Raw genomic sequence first — 21,583 nt, 5'->3', positions numbered from 1 at the left:
TATCAAGTTGCTATCTTCAATATTGCAAAAGTATTCATAAAATGAGCGATTTTGGCCACATATATTTGACCTCTGACCTTGAAGGATGACATTGACCTTGACCTTTCACCACTCAAAAGGCGCAGCTCCATGAGATACACATGCGTGTCAAATATCAAGTTGCTATCTTGAATATTGAAAAAGTTATTGCAAATGTTGAAGTTGGAGCAAACAGACAAACAGACCAACGTACAGACCAACAGACAGGGCAAAAACAATATGTCCCCCACTATAGTGGGTGGGGGACATAAAAATTTAGAAGAAAGAAAAACAATGTGAGGATTTTTTTAACATGGCTACACAAAGGCGGGGCAGACCGTAACACTTGCTTATTGTCAAGCACACGCTGCAGTTTGTGTCGTTTTATCTCCAACGCAAAGTTTTATTAAATTATCAAGATGGATATATGGGGTTATACGATTGAATTTGGAATGAGGTATAATAATGTGAAGTATGTTTCATTACGAACCGAAAATAAAAGACACACATAACACATTTTTCAAAACTGACCATGTTAGATCCGCTTTAAAAATGACAACGGTACATTTTCTGACACATCCGACTCATTGTATGATAATTTTTTTTATGCAGTCCAGCAGCAGTTTGGCTAACTGCTCTTACATATGTCATTGCTTAAATAACGTAACATGTAACCATATCGATGAAACATGTCCAAATAACCTATGCGCAGCTGGATGGACGCATGACATATGTATCGTAGGTACTCCATGCGTGCTTGTCTATGTTGTATGTTCTAGTTAAGTTCATATTATTAAGTAAAACAACAATGCAATTATGAAAAAAGAAAGTTAAGAATCTTGGCCGACTCACCCAAAGCTACCTCGGCGCCTTAGCTAAAGTTAACGCTCCGTTACAGCTTACTTACTGAAAGAAGTCGTGAAGTGAGTTAAACAGTTTTATTAACCTTAGCTAAAGGTAACTTCGTCTGACTTGAAGTGATCTCTAATGCTATATCTAAAAGGATTATCAAATTTAAATAACGTGTTTTTGTTAATTCTGCGAAGACTGAAACATGTTTAGTTATAAACACGGAACTAGATAGATACAAGAGTGTCGTTAAATAAGCAGCTAAAAATATACTCCCGGTCTCTTTTTATATATCGAAGAAAACATTTCAAAAGGAATAGATAATGAAAATTCTTTAATGTATATATCCTCTGCCATTCGTATGTACATTATACATCAGGCATTTCAAAACTAATTTTATTTTCATGTATTTATATGTATGTATGAACAAATATGCACAAAATTTGAACTAATATTTCGATTTTCATGGTCTTAAAATAACAATAAAGACCTGTTATGTGCTAATAGTACTTTATACAAGTTCTTTTCCGTTCCTTAAAATATTACGATGAACTCAGTAACATAAATTTGGCAATTTTTATAGAAATTAACCCTTATTTTAAAACAAAAACACAAATGCAGATTGAACATTTAAAAATCACGGCCGTTAATGACGCGCGCCACCTCTATTTTGAGATGCATTGATACATGAGCAAATGCTACTTTTGAGGTGGCGCTCAGGCCCGAATGTTTTGAAACTTAACGGATAATTTAACAGGGTGATTAGGTTTTATATGTTTTTTTTCAACATATTTTTTTTTTTAAATCGGCTAATGAGGTGCGATTCAACGATCATAAATTCATCCAAAGATGTACAGAAACACAAAATTACAACCCATTTGGAAACGTGAGGAACTTTGTGGCATGGTAGAATTCGTAAAATAGCAAATTCCCAGCCAATTACATGTAAATCGCTCATAACATAGATTGCTCTGAACCTGTACAAGTGAATACGTGCACAAAAACATCGGCTTCTTTCCGATCTAATAAGTAGAGTTGCATTTTTCAAAAAGAGATGGAGCCAATGCCAAGGAGTTGGCGCTCAGATTAGGAGCTGGCGCCAATGCACATTTATAGCAAATTTAAAAGTGAATATTTTATGTTGAGGTTTCTGTTTATTTGACTTAAATTATGTTTTGTAAGTTGACTACTTCAGCGCATTTGAGTCGCGTGCGTTTTTAATTTGAAAAAAGTAGTTTTCTAATAATGTCTTGATGGATTTAAACGTTCGTCTTTATAAGATAAGAATATTTAACATGTATTATACAACAAAGTTAATGGAAAAAGACCGAGCTATTTTACGTTTTTGGAGTTGATAGTGGGAAAAAACAACATATATTAGCTTAATTAAGTCGCCATTCAGATACCTATCTCCGCCATTAATGTGACATAGAAGGAAATCATTACTGAACCGCATGCTTATCTGTCAACATTTAAAATTCAGACCCAACCCGGATCCCTATCTCGGCAATCAATGCGACAACAAATGGTACCGCATATTCAACCTGGACAGCAGATAGAGTCAACGATGGTTTGATACATAGCAAATCTATATATGCTTACGCGGGCGATTGCAATTGCTGCACTGCCTTGGAAAGACCATCTTGGCTGCAAATGACACTGGACAAAAGATATCTTGTGGAACGAGTTCTCTTGATTGGACGTGAAGATATACGTACGAAGATTTAACACTAATTATTCTTGAAATATTCTCAAAGTTAGGTTGTCATTAAATAACGTCACATATTTGCTGATAATGCCAAACAATGTATTGCATGGTGGTTCTTATTTTGCCTTTAAAGTCACGTCAGTTAACAAATACACATTTTTAGTATTTAGTATAGATACTGGCATCTTATATGTTTGTATAGCTACTACTTGATGTGTTGCAAATGTTATGACTGTTTACAGATACTGGTCAGTTTGATGTACTGGATGTGTCAGTGGGTCTAATGAATGGTCCCCTTCAGGGCGAACAATTTACTTCGACCAATGAGACTGTTAAGGAGTTGATACTGACTCCTCCACGTGTAATAAGAGTTGTACGAGTTACTGGGGGTGGCAGAAGCGACGTAATGACAATATGCGAGATTATGATATACAGGCAAGCAGGTAACGTACTTAAAAGCTGGTTTTTAATCGGATGTATCCTTGATTTACCTAGATTGTATAATCTTTGTAATTGGTTGAATGAGTAAATATATATTGTGTTCATGCATTTAACTGTTTAGAATAGTTAAACGTTGGTTTGAACAGTTTTCTCGCTTGAACCTGATTTCATAATAAACAAATTTTATTAAAAAAGATCATCCATGCATCAGTCAAATTATGCGTTGCAAGTAAGACGCACATGCTGTTGAGCGTACAGAAACCTTATGACATTCTTTATAAATATCTAAATGTCTAACGTAGAAGTAGATATATTTCAAATCTGACAACTTTAACTTAACAAATAATAGATTGTATACAGTATGCAGATAAATACATAATTTGTTGCGATGAATCGAGCATTTTCAGTTATTCTTGTATCAAGGCATAAACATATTACATCATATAGTATTTTTACTGTCCAATCAGTCGATTATATGTATAAACGATAAATTTAACTTTGACTCGAAGTGCAATTTTATACATCAACATCATATATCGTACATGTAACCAATCGTACATCATTTGAGAATAGTTGTTAATTAATTACAGCCTGCACCACTGGGAAGTTTGGTGCTTACTGCTCCTCCCATTGCCATTGTCTCAACAATGTAACATGTCGTATTATTGATGGTAGATGTCCCGAAAACAAATGCGAAGCAGGATGGACCAGTGCCAACTGTAGCGTTGGTACGTCAGTGCATGTAATGGATTACACAACTAAATATATGTTAGATTTATTGAATCATATTGAATCATGTACGTTTTCAAACAGTCAAGTAGTCGAATTAAGTAAAATATTTAAAGGAGACTTGTGTCAAGAAACAGGCTACGTTCTCGCAATACAAACTCTGCTCGTTTGCTGGTCTTTGTTTGTGTACATTAATTCATGAGTAATCGGCATGCGTACAATTCCACGTATTTAAATGTCAGTTCTTAGGGTAAAGCACATGACATAAACATTTCGATCAACATGCAACTTTTCCTGCGCTACCTATATCTTGAACAAGATGTATCATACCAGTTATGTATGACAAAATATGTGAACTCGTTTTTTTCAAGTTTAAGCATTATTGTAACACGATACATGTTAATGTTATCACTCATTCTGCAATAACATTTATAACTTTTGAAATTTAACTTGCTTTTGTGCCTGTGAGCATGCAAATTGCTTAATAGTACCAATACACATGGGGTCATATTTGATGTTTTTTTAAAAATGTTATTCGGAGTTCCCGTCGTTTTGCATGCATAAACAACACTTACAAGCTCGTGCACATTTTTTTCTTATAAGATGGGCATAGTATTGAAAGCTATTAGTTCTTATTCAATAATTTATATTGATAAACAATCTGAGATCTTGTAATAGGGTTATACAATTGTTTTTGATAATTTGTTGACAAATAGCCAAATTTAGGTAAGATGTATACAAATCATAATATTACTTGTGAAGTATAATTGGCTTTAATTCATACGAACTTATACGTTTCTATGTGTTACTTGACATGGAACAATGCTCGAAAAAGTTATCAGCAAAAGAGGGATTTTGATTGGTTAAAACATTACGGAGGTTTTGCTTTTTTAATTGATGGATCCGACATTATATAATTCAATGTTCAAATCTTTTCGCCGTAAAGCTTTCGTTTAAGAAAACAAAGAAGAAAAAACCCCACAACAAACATAGCAAATTAGCATATTAAATAATGACACTGCAATACTTTAAATACGCCACTATGTTGTTGTTTTTTAATTTGAGATTAACTTATTGATGAATGACCTGTATAATAATAACGAATGATACATACACCTATACTTTTCACCGGTAGATTATATTGATCAGATGTTCAAGGGGCCGTCCAACAGATTTTGCCATGTATTGAAGCATGTCATTAAATTCTTTATATTGATAAATATTGACCTAAAAATCTTCAGTTAAAAAAAAAAAATACAATTTAAAAAAGGAAAAAAAAGTAACCCCTCAACAGGGCTCGAGTCCCTGACCCCTGGAGTAAACAGTCTCCCGCCTAGGCCACTCGACCATCCATGCTCATGCTTAGAGCGGATGTATTTTTTATCTATATAAGCAATGATCGTAGTTTCCTAAACTATAACTACAACAACAGAACTTTCTTAATTATTCAATCGTTTCGCGTCGCACGACGCTTTATTATTTTCAAATCGTGAAAAGAACAAAAATTTGCGAATATGAAACAACTTTTTTTAATGTTGTCAATTTACCAATATGATGGACGGCCCTTTCACTTTTACTGTTTACCGCTTCTTATCTTACTTCAGCTAATACAACGTACAATACTTCCCTATCATATCCACCTCATTCACAGCATGCGGTCAAGATCGTAGACTTAAAATGCGTTCTTTAATACAACGTACAATCATTCCTAATCATATAATCCCCTTTACAGCATGCGGTAAAGGTAGGTTTGGTTTAAATTGCTCCTCCCGTTGCCATTGCCTACCCGGTGTAAATTGTGACCACGTCTCTGGCCACTGTCCCGGAGATCTTTGTGCGCCTGGGTGGTCATATAGTAACTGTAGCGTTTGATAAGATTTATTGAAATAAAGTTAAAGCAATCACAATACCTGTATTTGGTGATATTAATCATGTGTTTGTTTGTTTATTATTTGTTAATATAAATTCTCTTACATGCATATGTATAGACTTCATATATACTTCATATGCCACTGTTTACACATCATTTGGTGTTACATTTCATATCACTGTACATGTCTGATCGATTTCCACAGAATGTGACGAGGGCCTCTTTGGCGAGAACTGCGCCTCATCATGTCATTGTTACAACGGATCAAAATGTGATCATGTGACCGGGCGCTGTCCGGATGGTCAGTGCGCCCCTGGGTGGTCAAGCACTAACTGTAGTTTGAGTAAGATTGCCTTGAAGTTGAATTATGAGATTAACGTGTATAAGGTTGTTATTTTGAGTAAAATATATTGAGCAAAAGTTGCATTAATTTCGATGTGTAAGTATATGAGCTTTAAAACCCTCGTGAACGTTAATAAACCATGATTTATAAACCAAAGCAAATGAACAAATTGAAGTCACATACCTGAAACATTCTAAAATTTATGCCAAAGTTTCAAACTTCTACTGTGTGCTACTTATAGTACGTCTTATTCTACAACTTTTGATCTCCCTAAGCATATCATCTTCGTTTACAGCATGTGGGAAATATATGTTTGGTTTAAATTGAACCCCATGCCTTTGCCTATCCGGAATAAACTGTTACCATATCTCTGGCCACTGTCCCGATGATCTAAGAGCGCGTTGGTGGACCCATAGTAACTGTCATATGTTCATATCGAATGTGTGCTACAGATGTAACGTACTTTACTGCAACGTACTATCAAATCGGACCATCTGCTACACCTTTACAGCATGCAGTCAGGATATGTTTGGTTTAAACTGCTCCTCCCCCTGCCATTGCCTACCTGGAGCAAGCTGCAACCAGGTCTCTGGCAACTGTTCCGATGGTCTATGTGCTCCGGGGTGGACTGAAAGTAACTGTAGCGTTGGTAAGATGCATACTTTATCTTATAATGTAATATGTTTTCTTCTTCCGTGTGCTAATAATGTGATGTACTCCACTATACTGGTCTGCTCCACGGTTATAGCATGCCCTCAAGGGTTGTTTGGTGTAAACTGCTCCTCCCCCTGCCATTGCCTACCCGGAGCAAGCTGCGACCATGTCACTGGCAACTGTTCCGATGATGTATGTGCTCCTGGGTGGACTAAAAGTAACTGTAGCGTTGGTAAGATGCATACTTTATCTCTTATATATGCTAGCACAAGGCCTGTTTTTGGTGGTCGCATACAAGTGTTTGTACGTTCACTAATTGCTCATAAAACGTCATAATATCACTCGCATACATATGTGCAGACTTTTTATATATATTTTAAACACCGCATATCACTCTACACACCTTATTGGCATTCATAGAAAGTAATTGATGCCTCTTAAGCGTTAATCATTACCATGGACTTATTGCATCGGATTAATATGTGACCATGTTACTACGGATTGTCTAATTTTCATTGCGCCACTGTGTGGTAAAGCACAAACTGTAGCATGGATAAGATTGATATGCAGTTTACATATTAGATAACTTTGTATACTTTTACTTATTATGGATGAGATTGATATGCAGTTTACATATTAGATAACTTTGTATAATTTTACTATTTTGTATTTATGAACATCCGATGTGCAAGTTGTTCACCTTAAAATTCCTCAAATAAGAAGAATCATATAGCAAAGATAATCAGCGAATTAAAATCATATAACTCAAGCCTTCTTAATCTTTGGCTGCATTGATTAATTTTGGTATTGAGTACTTGATTTTGGGTATGCGTACACAACCTGTATAATTGTATCGAATGCTTCACCAATTATGCTTTCCAACGGAAGGTTATTAAGACCAAATGTTTTCTTCTATTGGCTGCTGCTTTTGCTACGCCCTTTACAAATGTTCCATCTGCTACCGCTTTACAGCATGCCTTCAAGATAAGTTTGGTAAAAACTGTTCCTCCCCATGCCATTGTCTACCCGGAGTAAGCTGCGACCACGTCTCTGGTAACTGTTCCGATGATCTATGTGCGCCTGGGTGGACTGGAAGTAACTGCAGCATTGGTAAGATGTATACTTTATCTTAATCCATTTTAAGCACAAGGCCTTTTTATGGTGCTCGCATTTAAGTGTTTTTATGTTTACTAATTCTTCATAAAACGTCATAATATCACTTGCGCACATATGTGCAGATTTCTTATATATTAAGTACACCATTATTTTCACTTCGCCTGCTGTTACACTGAATATACCTCTACACACCTGATTGGAATTCATATAATGTAATAAATGCTCCATTTACTTGAATCCTTATCATGCAATTATTACATCGGATCAATATGTGACCATATGACTAAGCATTGTGTGGATTCTCATTGTGCCCCGTAACGGCAAAGCACAAACTGAAGCATGGACAAGATTGTTGTTTAGGCATAGATTTTATTTAAGTCAATGTTTAAGTATATGAGCTGGACAACACTCGTATGCAAAAAAGCTTATGATTTATGTAGACAAGAAAGCTGGAAAATTAAAAACAGACGACCGAAGCCCTCTAAATCTTTGACCATATTTTGTTATGTAGTTATTAATTTTGTGTTGTCATGAAAAAACCTGTATACATGTAATTAATTCGAATGCAATGTACAATTATACTTAAAACTGTTAGATTATTATGGTCATATGTTCATATCTACTGTTTGCTACTGATATAACGTACTTTACTAAACCTTACAATCAAACCATATATTCTGCCCACATTTACAGCATGCGATCAAGGATTCTTTGGGGTAAATTGCTCCTCCCCATGCCATTGCCTCCCCGGGGCAAGCTGCGACCGTGTCTCTGGCAATTGTTCCGATGATGTATGTGCTCCGGGGTGGACTGAAAGTAACTGTAGCGTTGGTAAGATGCATACTTTATCTTATAATGTAATATGTTTTCTTCTTCCGTGTGCTAATAATGTGATGTACTCCACTATACTGGTCTGCTCCACGGTTATAGCATGCCCTCAAGGGTTGTTTGGTGTAAACTGCTCCTCCCCCTGCCATTGCCTACCCGGAGCAAGCTGCGACCATGTCACTGGCAACTGTTCCGATGATGTATGTGCTCCTGGGTGGACTAAAAGTAACTGTAGCGTTGGTAAGATGCATACTTTATCTCTAATATATGCTAGCACAAGGCCTGTTTTTGGTGGTCGCATACAAGTGTTTGTACGTTCACTAATTGCTCATAAATTGTCATAATATCACTCGCATACATATGTGCAGACTTTTTATATATATTTTAAACACCGCATATCACTCTACACACCTGATTGGCATTCATAGAAAGTAATTGATGCCTCTTAAGCGTTAATCATTACCATGGACTTATTGCATCGGATTAATATGTGACCATGTTACTACGGATTGTCTAATTTTCATTGCGCCACTGTATGGTAAAGCACAAATTGTAGCATGGATAAGATTGATATGCAGTTTACATATTAGATACCTTTGTATAATTTTACTTTTTATGGATGAGATTGATATGCAGTTTACATATTAGATAACTTTGTATAATTTTACTTTTTTTGTATTTATGAACATCCGATGTGCAAGTTGTTCACCTTAAAATTCCTTAAATAAGTAGAATCATATAGCAAAGATAATCAACGAATTAAAATCATATAACTCAAGCCTTCTTATTCTTTGGCTGCATTGATTAATTTTGGTATGGAGAACTTGATTTTGGGTATGCGTACACAACCTGTATAATTGTATCGAATGCTTCACCAATTATGCTTTCCAACGGTAGGTTATTAAGACCAAATGTTTTCTTCTATTGGCTGCTGCTTTTGCTACGCCCTTTACAAATGGTCCATCTGCTACCGTTTTACAGCATGCCTTCAAGATAAGTTTGGTAAAAACTGTTCCTCCCCATGCCATTGTCTACCCGGAGTAAGCTGCGACCACGTCTCTGGTAACTGTTCCGATGATCTATGTGCGCCTGGGTGGACTGGAAGTAACTGCAGCATTGGTAAGATGTATACTTTATCTTAATCCATTTCTAGCACAAGGCCTTTTTATGGTGCTCGCATTCAAGTGTTTTTATGTTTACTAATTCTTCATAAAACGTCATAATATCACTTGCGCACATATGTGCAGATTTCCTATATATTAAGTACACCATTATTTTCACTTCGCCTGCTGTTGCACTGAATATACATTTACACACCTGATTGGAATTCATATAATGTAATAAATGCTCCATTTACTTGAATCCTTATCATGCAATTATTACATCGGATCAATATGTGACCATATGACTAAGCATTGTGTGGATTCTCATTGTGCCCCGTAACGGCAAAGCACAAACTGAAGCATGGACAAGATTTATGTTTAGGCATAGTTTTTATTTAAGTCAATGTTTAAGTATATGAGCTGGACAACACTCGTATGCAAAAAAGCTTATGATTTATGTAGACAAGAAAGCTGGAAAATTAAAAACAGACGACCGCAGCTTTCTAACAATTATACTTTAAACTGTTAGATTATTATGGTCATATGTTCATATCTACTGTTTGCTACTGATGTAACGTACTTTACTAAACCTTACAATCAAACCATATATTCTGCCCACCTTTACAGCATGCGATCAAGGATTCTTTGGGGTAAATTGCTCCTCCCCATGCCATTGCCTCCCCGGGGCAAGCTGCGACCATGTCTCTGGCAATTGTTCCGATGATGTATGTGCGCCTGGGTGGACTGAAAGTAACTGTAGCGTTGGTAAGATGTATACTTAATCTTCATTTATGCTAGCACAAGGCCTTTTTTTAAAGTGGTCGCATTCAATTGTTTGTTTGTGTACTAATTGTTTATAAAAACGTCATAATATCACTCGCATACATATGTGCAGACTTCTTATATATGCTTAATTCACCACATATCACTCTACACACCTGATTGGAATTCAAAAGATGTAATTAATGCCTATTTGACGTGAATCCATATCATTTCATTATAACATTGGGTCACTATGTGACCAATTTCTTGGTACTTTTCGGATTATCACTGCGCTCCGGTCAAGCACAAACTTAAGCATGGATAAGATTGACATGCAGTTTTTAATAAAACGTCATATGTGACAGGCATGCATATGTGTAGCCTTCCTATATAATTATTAAACCACTGCATACACTACGTCTGCTATTACGTATCAATGCACATGCCTGATATATTTTTATAGAGTGTGATCAAGGCCTGTTTGGAGTGAATTGCTCCTCATCGTGTCATTGTTACAACGGATCAAAATGTAACCATGTTACCGGAAACTGTCTTGATGGTCAGTGCTCCCCTGGATGGTCCAGCGCTAACTGTAGTTTGGGTAAGATTGACATGCTGCTGGCGAATGAAATCAACATATTAATTATACTTTTGCTTTTATTATTTGTGGACATATTTAAATTTTGTTATATTTGCAAGTATTTCTGATTAAGAACCCTCGATGACGAAAATATAAAAGTAAATGTTAATGTTTTATTAAGCAACATAATCGATCTGTGGCTATTTGTTTTATTTTTTGCATGGGTTTCTTGATTGTGTGCATGCATACAACGCATGTTTACACTGTCATTATAACCAATGCAACTTTGTACCATACTCAACACCGGTAGATTATTAAGGCAATGGGTAAACTTCTTATCTTACTTCAGCTAATACAACGTACAATACTTCCCTATCATATCCACCCATTCACAGCAAGCGGTCAAGATCGTAGACTTAAAATGCGTTCTTTAATACAACGTGCAATCATTCCTAATCATATAATCCCCTTTACAGCATGCGGTAAAGGTAGGTTTGGTTTAAATTGCTCCTCCCGTTGCCATTGTCTACCCGGTGTAAATTGTGACCACGTCTCTGGCCACTGTCCCGGAGATCTTTGTGGGCCTGGGTGGTCTTATAGTAACTTAGCGTTTGATAAGATTTATTGAAATAAAGTTAAAGCAATCACAATACATGTATTTGGTGATATTAATCATGTGTTTGTTTGTTTATTATTTGTAAATATAAATTCTCTTACATGCATATGTATAGACTTCATATATACTTCATATGCCACTGTTTACACATCATTTGGTGTTACATTTCATATCACTGTACATGTCTGATCGATTTCCACAGAATGTGATGAGGGCCTCTTTGGCGAGAACTGCGCCTCATCATGTCATTGTTACAACGGATCAAAATGTGATCATGTGACCGGGCGCTGTACGGATGGTCAGTGCGCCCCTGGGTGGTCAAGCACTAACTGTAGTTTGAGTAAGATTGCCTTGAAGTTGAATTATGAGATTAACGTGTATAAGGTTGTTATTTTGATTAAAATATATTTAGGAAAAGTTGCATTAAATTCGATGTGTAAGTATATGAGCTTTAAAACCCTCGTGAACGTTAATAAACCATGATTTATAAACCAAAGCAAAAGAGCAAATTGAAGTCACATGCCTGAAACATTCTCAAATTTATGCCAAATTTTCAAAACTTCTACTGTGTGCTACTTATAGTACGTCTTATTCTACAACTTTTGATCTCCCTAAGCATATCATCTTCGTTTACAGCATGTGGGAAATATATGTTTGGTTTAAATTGCACCCGATGTCTTTGCCTATCCGGAATAAACTGTTACCATATCTCTGGCCTCTGTCCCGATGATCTAAGAGCGCGTTGGTGGACCCATAGTAACTGTCATATGTTCATATCGAATGTGTGCTACAGATGTAACGTACTTTACTGCAACGTACTATCAAATCGGACCATCTGCTACACCTTTACAGCATGCAGTCAGGATATGTTTGGTTTAAACTGCTCCTCCCCCTGCCATTGCCTACCTGGAGCAAGCTGCAACCAGGTCTCTGGCAACTGTTCCGATGATCTATGTGCTCCGGGGTGGACTGAAAGTAACTGTAGCGTTGGTAAGATGCATACTTTATCTTATAATATAATATGTTTTCTTCTTCCGTGTGCTAATAATGTGATGTACTCCACTATACTCGTCTGCTCCACGGTTACAGCATGCCCTCAAGGGTTGTTTGGTGTAAACTGCTCCTCCCCCTGCCATTGCCTACCCGGAGCAAGCTGCGACCATGTCTCTGGCAACTGTTCCGATGATGTATGTGCTCCTGGGTGGACTGAAAGTAACTGTAGCGTTGGTAAGCTCCATACTTTATCTCTAATATATGCTAGCACAAGGCCTGTTTTTGGTGGTCGTATACAAGTGTTTGTACGTTCATTTATTGCTCATAAAACGTCATAATATCTCTCGCATACATATGTGCAGACTTTTTATATATATATTTAAAACACCGCATATCACTCTACACACCTGATTGGCATTCATAGAAAGTAATTGATGCCTCTTAAGCGTTAATCATTACCATGGACTTATTGCATCGTATTAATATGTGACCATGTTACTACGGATTGTCCGCATTTTCATTGCGCCACTGTATGGTGGCCAACTGTAGCATGGATAAGATTGATATGCAGTTTACATATTAGATAACTTTGTATACTTTTACTTTTTATGGATGAGATTGATATGCAGTTTACATATTAGATAACTTTGTATAAATTTACTTTTTTGTATTTTGAACATCCGATGTGCAAGTTGTCACCTTTAAATTCCTCAAATAAGTAAAATTATATAGCAAAGATAATCAGCGAATTAAAATCATATAACTCAAGCCTTCTTAATCTTTGGCTGTATTGTTTAATTTTGGTATGGAGTACTTGATTTTGGGTATGCGTACACAACCTGTATAATTGTATCGAATGCTACACCAATTATGCTTTCCAACGGAAGGTTATTAAGACCAAATGTTTTCTTCTATTGGCTGCTGCTTTTGCTACGTCCTTTACAAATGTTCCATCTGCTACCGCTTTACAGCATGCCTTCAAGATAAGTTTGGTAAAAACTGTTCCTCCCCATGCCATTGTCTACCCGGAGTCAGCTGCGACCACGTCTCTGGTAACTGTTCCGATGATCTATGTGCGCCTGGGTGGACTGGAAGTAACTGCAGCGTTGGTAAGATGTATACTTTATCTTAATCCATGTCTAACACAAGGCCTTTTTATGGTGCTCGCATTCAAGTGTTTTTATGTTTACTAATTCTTCATAACACGTCATAATATCACTTGCGCACATATGTGCAGATTTCCTATATATTAAGTACACCATTATTTTCACTTCGCCTGCTGTTGCACTAAATATCCCTCTACACATCTGATTGGAATTCATATAATGTAATAAATGCTCCATTTACTTGAATCCTTATCATGCAATTATTACATCGGATCAATATGTGACCATATGACTAAGCATTGTGTGGATTCTCAGTGTGCCCCATAACGGCAAAGCACAAACTGAAGCATGGACAAGATTGATGTTTAGGCATAGTTTTTATTTAAGTCAATGTTTAAGGAGATGAGCTAGACAACACTCGTATGCAAAAAAGCTTATGATTTATGTAGACAAGAAAGCTGGACAATTAAAAACAGACGACCGCAGCCCTCTTAATCTTTGACCATATTGTGCTATGTAGTTATTAATTTTGTGTTGTCATGAAAAAACCTGTATACATGTTATTAAATCGAATGCAACGTACAGTTATACTTAAAACTGTTAGCTTATTATGGTCATATGTTCATATCTACTGTTTGCTACTGATGTAACGTACTTTACTAAACCTTACAATCAAACCATATATTCTGCCCCACCTTTACAGCATGCGATCAAGGATTCTTTGGGGTAAATTGCTCCTCCCCATGCCATTGCCTCCCCGGGGCAAGCTGCGACCATGTCTCTGGCAATTGTTCCGATGATGTATGTGCGCCTGGGTGGACTGAAAGTAACTGTAGCGTTGGTAAGATGTATACCTAATCTTCATTTATGCTAGCACAAGGCCTTTTTTATAATGGTCGCATTCAATTGTTTGTTTGTGTACTAATTGTTTATAAAACGTCATAATATCACGTGCATACATATGTGCAGACTTCTTATATATGCTTAATTTACCACATATCACGCTACACACCTGATTGGAATTCAAAAAAATGTAATAAATGTCTCTTTGGCGTGAATCCATATCATTTCATTATAGCATTGGGTCATTATGTGACCAATTTCTTGGTATTTTTCGGATTATCACTGCGCTCCGGTCAAGCACAAACTTAAGCATGGATAAGATTGACATGCAGTTTTTAATAAAACGTCATATGTGACAGGCATGCATATGTATAGCCTTCCTATATAATTATTAAACCACTGCATACACTACGTCTGCTATTACGTATCAATGCACATGCCTGATCTATTTTTATAGAGTGTGATCAAAACCTGTTTGGAGTGAATTGCTCCACATCGTGTCATTGTTACAACGGATCAAAATGTAACCATGTTACCGGAAACTGTCTTGATGGTCAGTGCTCCCCTGGATGGTCCAGCGCTAACTGTAGTTTGGGTAAGAATGACATGCTGTTGGCGAATGAAATCAACATATTAATTATACTTTTGCTTTCATTATTTGTGGACATATTTGAATTTTGTTATATTTGCAAGTATTTCTGATTAAGAACCCTTGATGACGAAAAAATAAAAGTAAATGTTAATGTTTTATTAAGCAACATCATCGATCTGTGGCTAAATGCTTTTTTTGCATGGGTTTCTTGATTGTGTGCATGCGTACAACACATGTATACACTGTCATTATAACCAATGCAACTTTGTACCATACTTAACACCGGTAGATTATTAAGGCAATGGGTTAACTTCTTATCTTACTTCAGCTAATACAACGTACAATACATGTACTTCCCTATCATATCCACCCCATTCACAGCAATCGGTCAAGATCATAGACTTAAAATCCGTTCTTTAATACAACGTACAATCATTCCTAATCATATCATCCACTTTACAGCATGCGGTAAAGGTAGGTTTGGTTTTAATTGCTCCTCCCGTTGCCATTGCCTACCCGGTGTAAATTGTGACCATGTCTCTGGCCACTGTCCCGGAGATCTTTGTGCGCCTGGGTCGTCATATAGTAACTGTAGCGTTTGATAAGATTTATTTAAATAAAGTTAAAGCAATCACAATACCTGTATTTGGTGATATTAATCATGTGTTTGTTTGTTTATTATTTGTAAATATAAATTCTCTTACATGCATATGTATAGACTTCATATTTACTTCATATGCCACTGTTTACACATCATTTGGTGTTACATTTCATATCACTGTACATGTCTGATCGATTTCCACAGAATGTGATGAGGGCCTCTTTGGCGAGAACTGCGCCTCATCATGTCATTGTTACAACGGATCAAAATGTGATCATGTGACCGGGCGCTGTCCGGATGGTCAGTGCGCCCCAGGGTGGTCAAGCACTAACTGTAGTTTGAGTAAGATGCCTTGAAGTTGAATTATGAGATTAACGTGTATAAGGTTGTTATTTTGATTAAAATATATTTAGCAAAAATTGCATTAAATTCGATGTGTAAGTATATGAGCTTTAAAACCCTCGTGAACGTTAATAAACCATGATTTATAAACCAAAGCAAATGAGCAAATTGAAGTCACATACCTGAAACATTCTCAAATTTATGCCAAATTTTCAAAATTCTACTGTGTGCTACTTATAGTACGTCCAATATTACAACTTTTGCTCTCCCTAAGCATATCATCTTCATTTACAGCATGTGGGAAATATATGTTTGGTTTAAATTGCACCCCATGCCTTTGCCTATCCGGAATAAACTGTTACCATATCTCTGGCCACTGTCCCGATGATCTAAGAGCGCGTTGGTGGACCCATAGAAACTGTCATATGTTCATATCGAATGTGTGCTACATATGTAACGTACTTTACTGCAACGTACTATCAAATCGGACCATCTGCTACACCTTTACAGCATGCCCTCAAGGGTTGTTTGGTGTAAACTGCTCCTCCCCCTGCCATTGCCTACCCGGAGCAAGCTGCGACCATGTCACTGGCAACTGTTCTGATAATGTATGTGCTCCTGGGTGGACTGAAAGTAACTGTAGCGTTGGTAAGATGCATACTTTATCTCTAATATATGCTAGCACAAGGCCTGTTTTTGGTGGTCGCATACAAGTGTTTTTTACGTTCACTAATTGCTCATAAAACGTCATAATATCACTCGCATACATATGTGCAGACTTTATATATATATTTAAAACACCGCATATCACTCTACACACCTGATTGGCATTCATAGAAAGTAATTGATGCCTCTTAAGCGTTAATCATTACCATAAACTTATTGCATCGGATTAATATGTGACCATGTTACTACGGATTGTCCGAATTTTCATTGCGCCACTGTATGGTCAAGCACAAACTGTAGCATGGGTAAGATTGATATGCAGTTTACATATTAGATAACTTTGTATAATTTTAATTTTTATGGATAGGATTGATATGCAGTTTACATATTAGATAACTTTGTATACTTTTACTTTTTATGGATAAAATTGATATGCAGTTTACATATTAAATAACTTTGTATAATTTTACTTTTTTGTATTTATGAACATCCGATGTGCAAGTTGTTCACCTTAAAATTCCTAAAAATAAGTAGAATTATATAGCAAAGATAATCAGCGAATTAAAATCATATAACTCAAGCCTTCTTAATCTTTGGCTGTATTGTTTAATTTTGGTATGGAGTACTTGATTTTGGGTATGCGTACACTACCTGTATTATTGTATCAAATTCTACACCAATTATGCTTTCCAACGGAAGGTTATTAAGACCAAATGTGTTCTTCTATTGGCTGCTGCTTTTGCTACGCCCTTTACAAATGTTCCATCTGCTACCGCTTTACAGCATGCCTTCAAGATAAGTTTGGTAAAAACTGTTCCTCCCCATGCCATTGTCTACCCGGAGTAAGCTGCGACCACGTCTCTGGTAACTGTTCCGATGATCTATGTGCGCCTGGGTGGACTGGAAGTAACTGCAGCATTGGTAAGATGTATACTTTATCTTAATCCATTTCTAGCACAAGGCCTTTTTATGGTGCTCGCATTCAAGTGTTTTTTATGTTTATTAATTCTTCATGAAACGTCATAATATCACTTGCGCACATATGTGCAGATTTCCTATATATTAAGTACACCATTATTTTCACTTCGCCTGCTTTCGCACTGAATATCCCACTACACACCTGATGGGAATTCATATAATGTAATAAATGCTCCATTTACTTGAATCCTTATCATGCAATTATTACATCGGATCAATATGTGACCATATGACTAAGCATTGTCTGGATTCTCATTGTGCCCCGTAACGGCAAAGCACAAACTGAAGCATGGACAAGATTGATGTTTAGGCATAGTTTTTATTTAAGTCAATGTTTAAGTATATGAGCTGGACAACACTCGTATGCAAAAAAAGCTTATGATTTATGTAGACAAGAAAGCTGGACAATTAAAAACAGACGACCGCAGCCCTCTCAATCTTTGACCATATTTTGTTATGTAGTTCTTAATTTTGTGTTGTCATAAAAAACCTGTATACATGTAATTAAATCGAATGCAACGTACAATTATACTTAAAACTGTTAGCTTATTATGGTCATATGTTCATATCTACTGTTTGCTACTGATGTAACGTACTTTACTAAACCTTACAATCAAACCATATATTCTGCCCCACCTTTACAGCATGCGATCAAGGATTATTTGGGGTAAATTGCTCGTCCCCATGCCATTGCCTCCCCGGGGCAAGGTGCGACCATGTCTCTGGCATTTGTTCCGATGATGTATGTGCGCCTGGGTGGACTGAAAGTAACTGTAGCGTTGGTAAGATGTATACTTAACCTTCATTTATGCTAGCACAAGGCCTTTTTATAGTGGTCGCATTCAATTGTTTGTTTGTGTACTAATTGTTTATAAAACGTCATAATATCACGTGCATACATATGTGCAGACTTCTTATATATGCTTAATACACCAAATATCACTCTACACACCTGATTGGAATTCAAAAAATGTAATGAATGCCTCTTTGACGCGAATCCATATCATTTTATTATAAAATTGGGTTACTATGTGACCAATTTCTTGGTATTTTTCGGATTATCACTGCGCTCCGGTCAAGCACAAACTTAAGCATGGATAAGATTGACATGCAGTTTTTAATAAAACGTCATATGTGACAGGCATGCATATGTATAGACTTCCTATATAATTATTAAACCACTGCATACACTACGTCTGCTATTACGTATCAATGCACATGCCTTATATTTTTATAGAGTGTGATCAAGGCCTGTTTGGAGTGAATTGCTCCTCATCTTGTCATTGTTACAACGGATCAAAATGTAACCATGTTACCGGAAACTGTCTTGATGGTCAGTGCTCCCCTGGATGGTCCAGCGCTAACTGTAGTTTGGGTAAGATTGACATGCTGTTGGCGTATGAAATCAACATATTAATTATACTTTTGCTTTCATTATATGTGGACATATTTGAATTTTGTTATATTTGCAAGTATTTCTGATTAAGAATCCTCGATGATGAAGAAATAAAAGTAAATGTTAATGTTTTATTAAGCAACATAATCGATCTGTTGCTAAATGTTTTCTTTTTGTGCATGGGTTTCTTGATTGTGTCCATGCATACAACACATGTCCATCACATCAATGGATCATGCGCAATGTCTTCTCAATGCCATGAAGGATACACGATGGAACATAGTTTCTGTAAACGTACGAATTCTTTGTTTGTAAATTCATTATTTATGTCCAAAGAAGTTAATTTTTATACAATATCAGAGAATATTTTATACAATATCAGAGAACACACACATGTAAATAACAATACGCAACTTATTGAATGAGCAAAGTACATATGTATGCATCAATTATTTTATTGCAGCTCTCGAACAGAAAGGAGAAAGTAACGCAGCCAAGGTAGCTGCAGGTATTGGTGGTTGCTTCGCAGCTATTATTGTCACAACTGCTGCAGCAATCGTGTGTTACAGGCAGCGAATACTTCAACAGTATGTACCTCTTGCATTTTAAATGATCAAGTTACCTTTATATAAATAACAAACGTGTCCCTGTCTTATATTTGATTTCATTCTAGCAACTCGTCTTCTGGATTATCGAAACCCACCCAGATAGAGTCAAGTTTCAACAACAGTTTTGACAACATCGATCAGGCTAAGAATAGCAAACATATCTCCGTCGAAGATAAAACTAAAGTCGCCTATAAAGGTATGGTCGCGTGTTTTAAAAATATAAAATAATGCTGTTTTGTTAGTTTTACCTTGCACGACTTTATGTTTTTGAAAAATAATTAATTCGCATTGAGAACACCTCACCACATTATGTACTAAAATTGTATTTTTTGTAAAACGAATATATATATATATAAATATCTTATATATATATAATCTATATAATATATATAATTATATATATATATATATATATATATATATATATATATATAATATATATATATATATACTATATATTATATATATATATATAGATCATATATATAGTCTATATATATACTATATCTCCTATATATCATATCTATATCTCTGATAATATACTTCTATATATAATCATCTTAATATATACTATCTATCTATATCTCTCTCTATCTCCTCTTCTACTCTCTCTATTCTCTCTCTTCTCATCTATCTCTCGTACTCCTACTCTCGTCTCGGCTATACTCTTCTACGCTCTCTCTCTTCTCTGCTCGTTCCTACTCTTCTCTCTATCTCGCCCTCCTCCATTTTCAGGATCAATTGAAATGTCGGTTTCTTATTTATGCCGAAACAATGAACTTGATATTTGCTGCTGGGATTTCAGATGGCAGCAGCTCATTGACTGGAAATGCAGTCCCAAGCGATGGCCACGATTAGTACAGCTTCAATGCACTTGTCTCGGGAATAAAAATTCATGAACTATGGGACTACATTAAGGAGAAACGTCAAAGTGATTCAACATTCTTTGAAAAAGAGTTTAAAGTAAGGATATTGTTGAAACAATTGCAATATACTGGTGAAGTGACTAATTCATTTTCCCCAAAATTCTTCACCCTATCTCCTTAGAGGGACCTTTTCACATATTTTGGCATGTATTGAAGTCTGTCATTAAATGCTTGCTATTGATAAATGAAAACATAGGATCTAAAAAGTTCCAGTAAAAAACATAAAAATTATGAAAATAAAAAAACATGAAATAATATTTTTTTATGAATAACACTTTTTCTTTTTTTGGTTAATTATTAAACATACAATAAAAGTCAATACAATTCCCTAAAAAACAATGTGTGTTTTGATTGTTGAAACTGAGCAGAAATTGCTTTGACAATCAGATTACAAGAAACGTAAGATTCCAACTTTTTTCAAACGTTGGCCCTTTTGCTTGCATTTTTGTACGTTTTTAGGCCTTTATTTTCTCGTGTAAATTTCTCGATATCGAGATAGCAAAATGTACTCAAATAACACCTGAAAATTTCACTTACATTTAATCTTAAAGTTAGATTGTACGATTTTTATATGTGTTTAATTGTAATATATTGATAAAAATATGTTACAATAACACAAAATAGGCAAGACAAATTAAACATTCAAGACGAATTTCATAAAATGCAGCAAAGACAAATTAGCGCCCGAGCCGATTGTGACGAAGATATTTCGTACATATTTTCCTACAATTCGTCTTTTTATTAGGATCGGAGTTAGTGTTTGTTTGTCGTATGAATAGATATCGTAGCAGGAAATTAAAATGATCCGTAAAACTAAATTTAGATTCACATCGTACATGCATGATATAAATGCTGGCGAAATCGACTGTACAGACATTTTCGATTTCAGAATTAAATATCTGGCTTATTTCGCAT

At 35.9% G+C, this 21,583-nt stretch overlaps 1 protein-coding gene and 1 long non-coding RNA gene across 2 annotated transcripts in view; both read left to right on the top strand.

The window, feature by feature from the left end:
• LOC127876363 (uncharacterized) overlaps positions 1-3,005 on the top strand; it is a 6,328-nt gene extending 3,323 nt beyond the window's left edge. The window contains exons 2-3 of the long non-coding RNA XR_008047838.1: positions 2,351-2,581; positions 2,818-3,005. This is a non-coding gene — a long non-coding RNA (uncharacterized LOC127876363). The remainder of the gene's footprint in view (positions 1-2,350; positions 2,582-2,817) is intronic.
• A 2,819-nt stretch (positions 3,006-5,824) lies between these two features.
• Positions 5,825-21,583, top strand: part of LOC127878313 (multiple epidermal growth factor-like domains protein 6) — a 105,794-nt gene continuing 90,035 nt past the window's right edge. The window contains exons 1-24 of the mRNA XM_052424835.1: positions 5,825-5,958; positions 6,470-6,607; positions 6,707-6,844; positions 7,585-7,722; positions 8,422-8,559; positions 8,659-8,796; positions 9,538-9,675; positions 10,287-10,424; positions 10,885-11,022; positions 11,820-11,957; positions 12,470-12,607; positions 12,707-12,844; positions 13,582-13,719; positions 14,420-14,557; positions 15,017-15,154; positions 15,957-16,094; positions 16,605-16,742; positions 17,544-17,681; positions 18,383-18,520; positions 18,976-19,113; positions 19,598-19,721; positions 19,808-19,938; positions 20,548-20,558; positions 20,601-20,705. Coding sequence (XP_052280795.1) covers positions 6,484-6,607; positions 6,707-6,844; positions 7,585-7,722; positions 8,422-8,559; positions 8,659-8,796; positions 9,538-9,675; positions 10,287-10,424; positions 10,885-11,022; positions 11,820-11,957; positions 12,470-12,607; positions 12,707-12,844; positions 13,582-13,719; positions 14,420-14,557; positions 15,017-15,154; positions 15,957-16,094; positions 16,605-16,742; positions 17,544-17,681; positions 18,383-18,520; positions 18,976-19,113; positions 19,598-19,721; positions 19,808-19,938; positions 20,548-20,558; positions 20,601-20,705 — 2,979 coding nt within the window. The 5' untranslated portion in view covers positions 5,825-5,958; positions 6,470-6,483. The remainder of the gene's footprint in view (positions 5,959-6,469; positions 6,608-6,706; positions 6,845-7,584; positions 7,723-8,421; positions 8,560-8,658; positions 8,797-9,537; positions 9,676-10,286; positions 10,425-10,884; positions 11,023-11,819; positions 11,958-12,469; positions 12,608-12,706; positions 12,845-13,581; positions 13,720-14,419; positions 14,558-15,016; positions 15,155-15,956; positions 16,095-16,604; positions 16,743-17,543; positions 17,682-18,382; positions 18,521-18,975; positions 19,114-19,597; positions 19,722-19,807; positions 19,939-20,547; positions 20,559-20,600; positions 20,706-21,583) is intronic.

Source organism: Dreissena polymorpha, chromosome 4 (assembly GCF_020536995.1).
Source record: "Dreissena polymorpha isolate Duluth1 chromosome 4, UMN_Dpol_1.0, whole genome shotgun sequence".
In the NCBI taxonomy this organism is placed as follows: Eukaryota; Metazoa; Mollusca; class Bivalvia; order Myida; family Dreissenidae; genus Dreissena; species Dreissena polymorpha.
The sequence above is the reverse complement of the archived record's forward strand: the minus strand, read 5'-3'. Positions and strand labels throughout refer to the sequence as shown.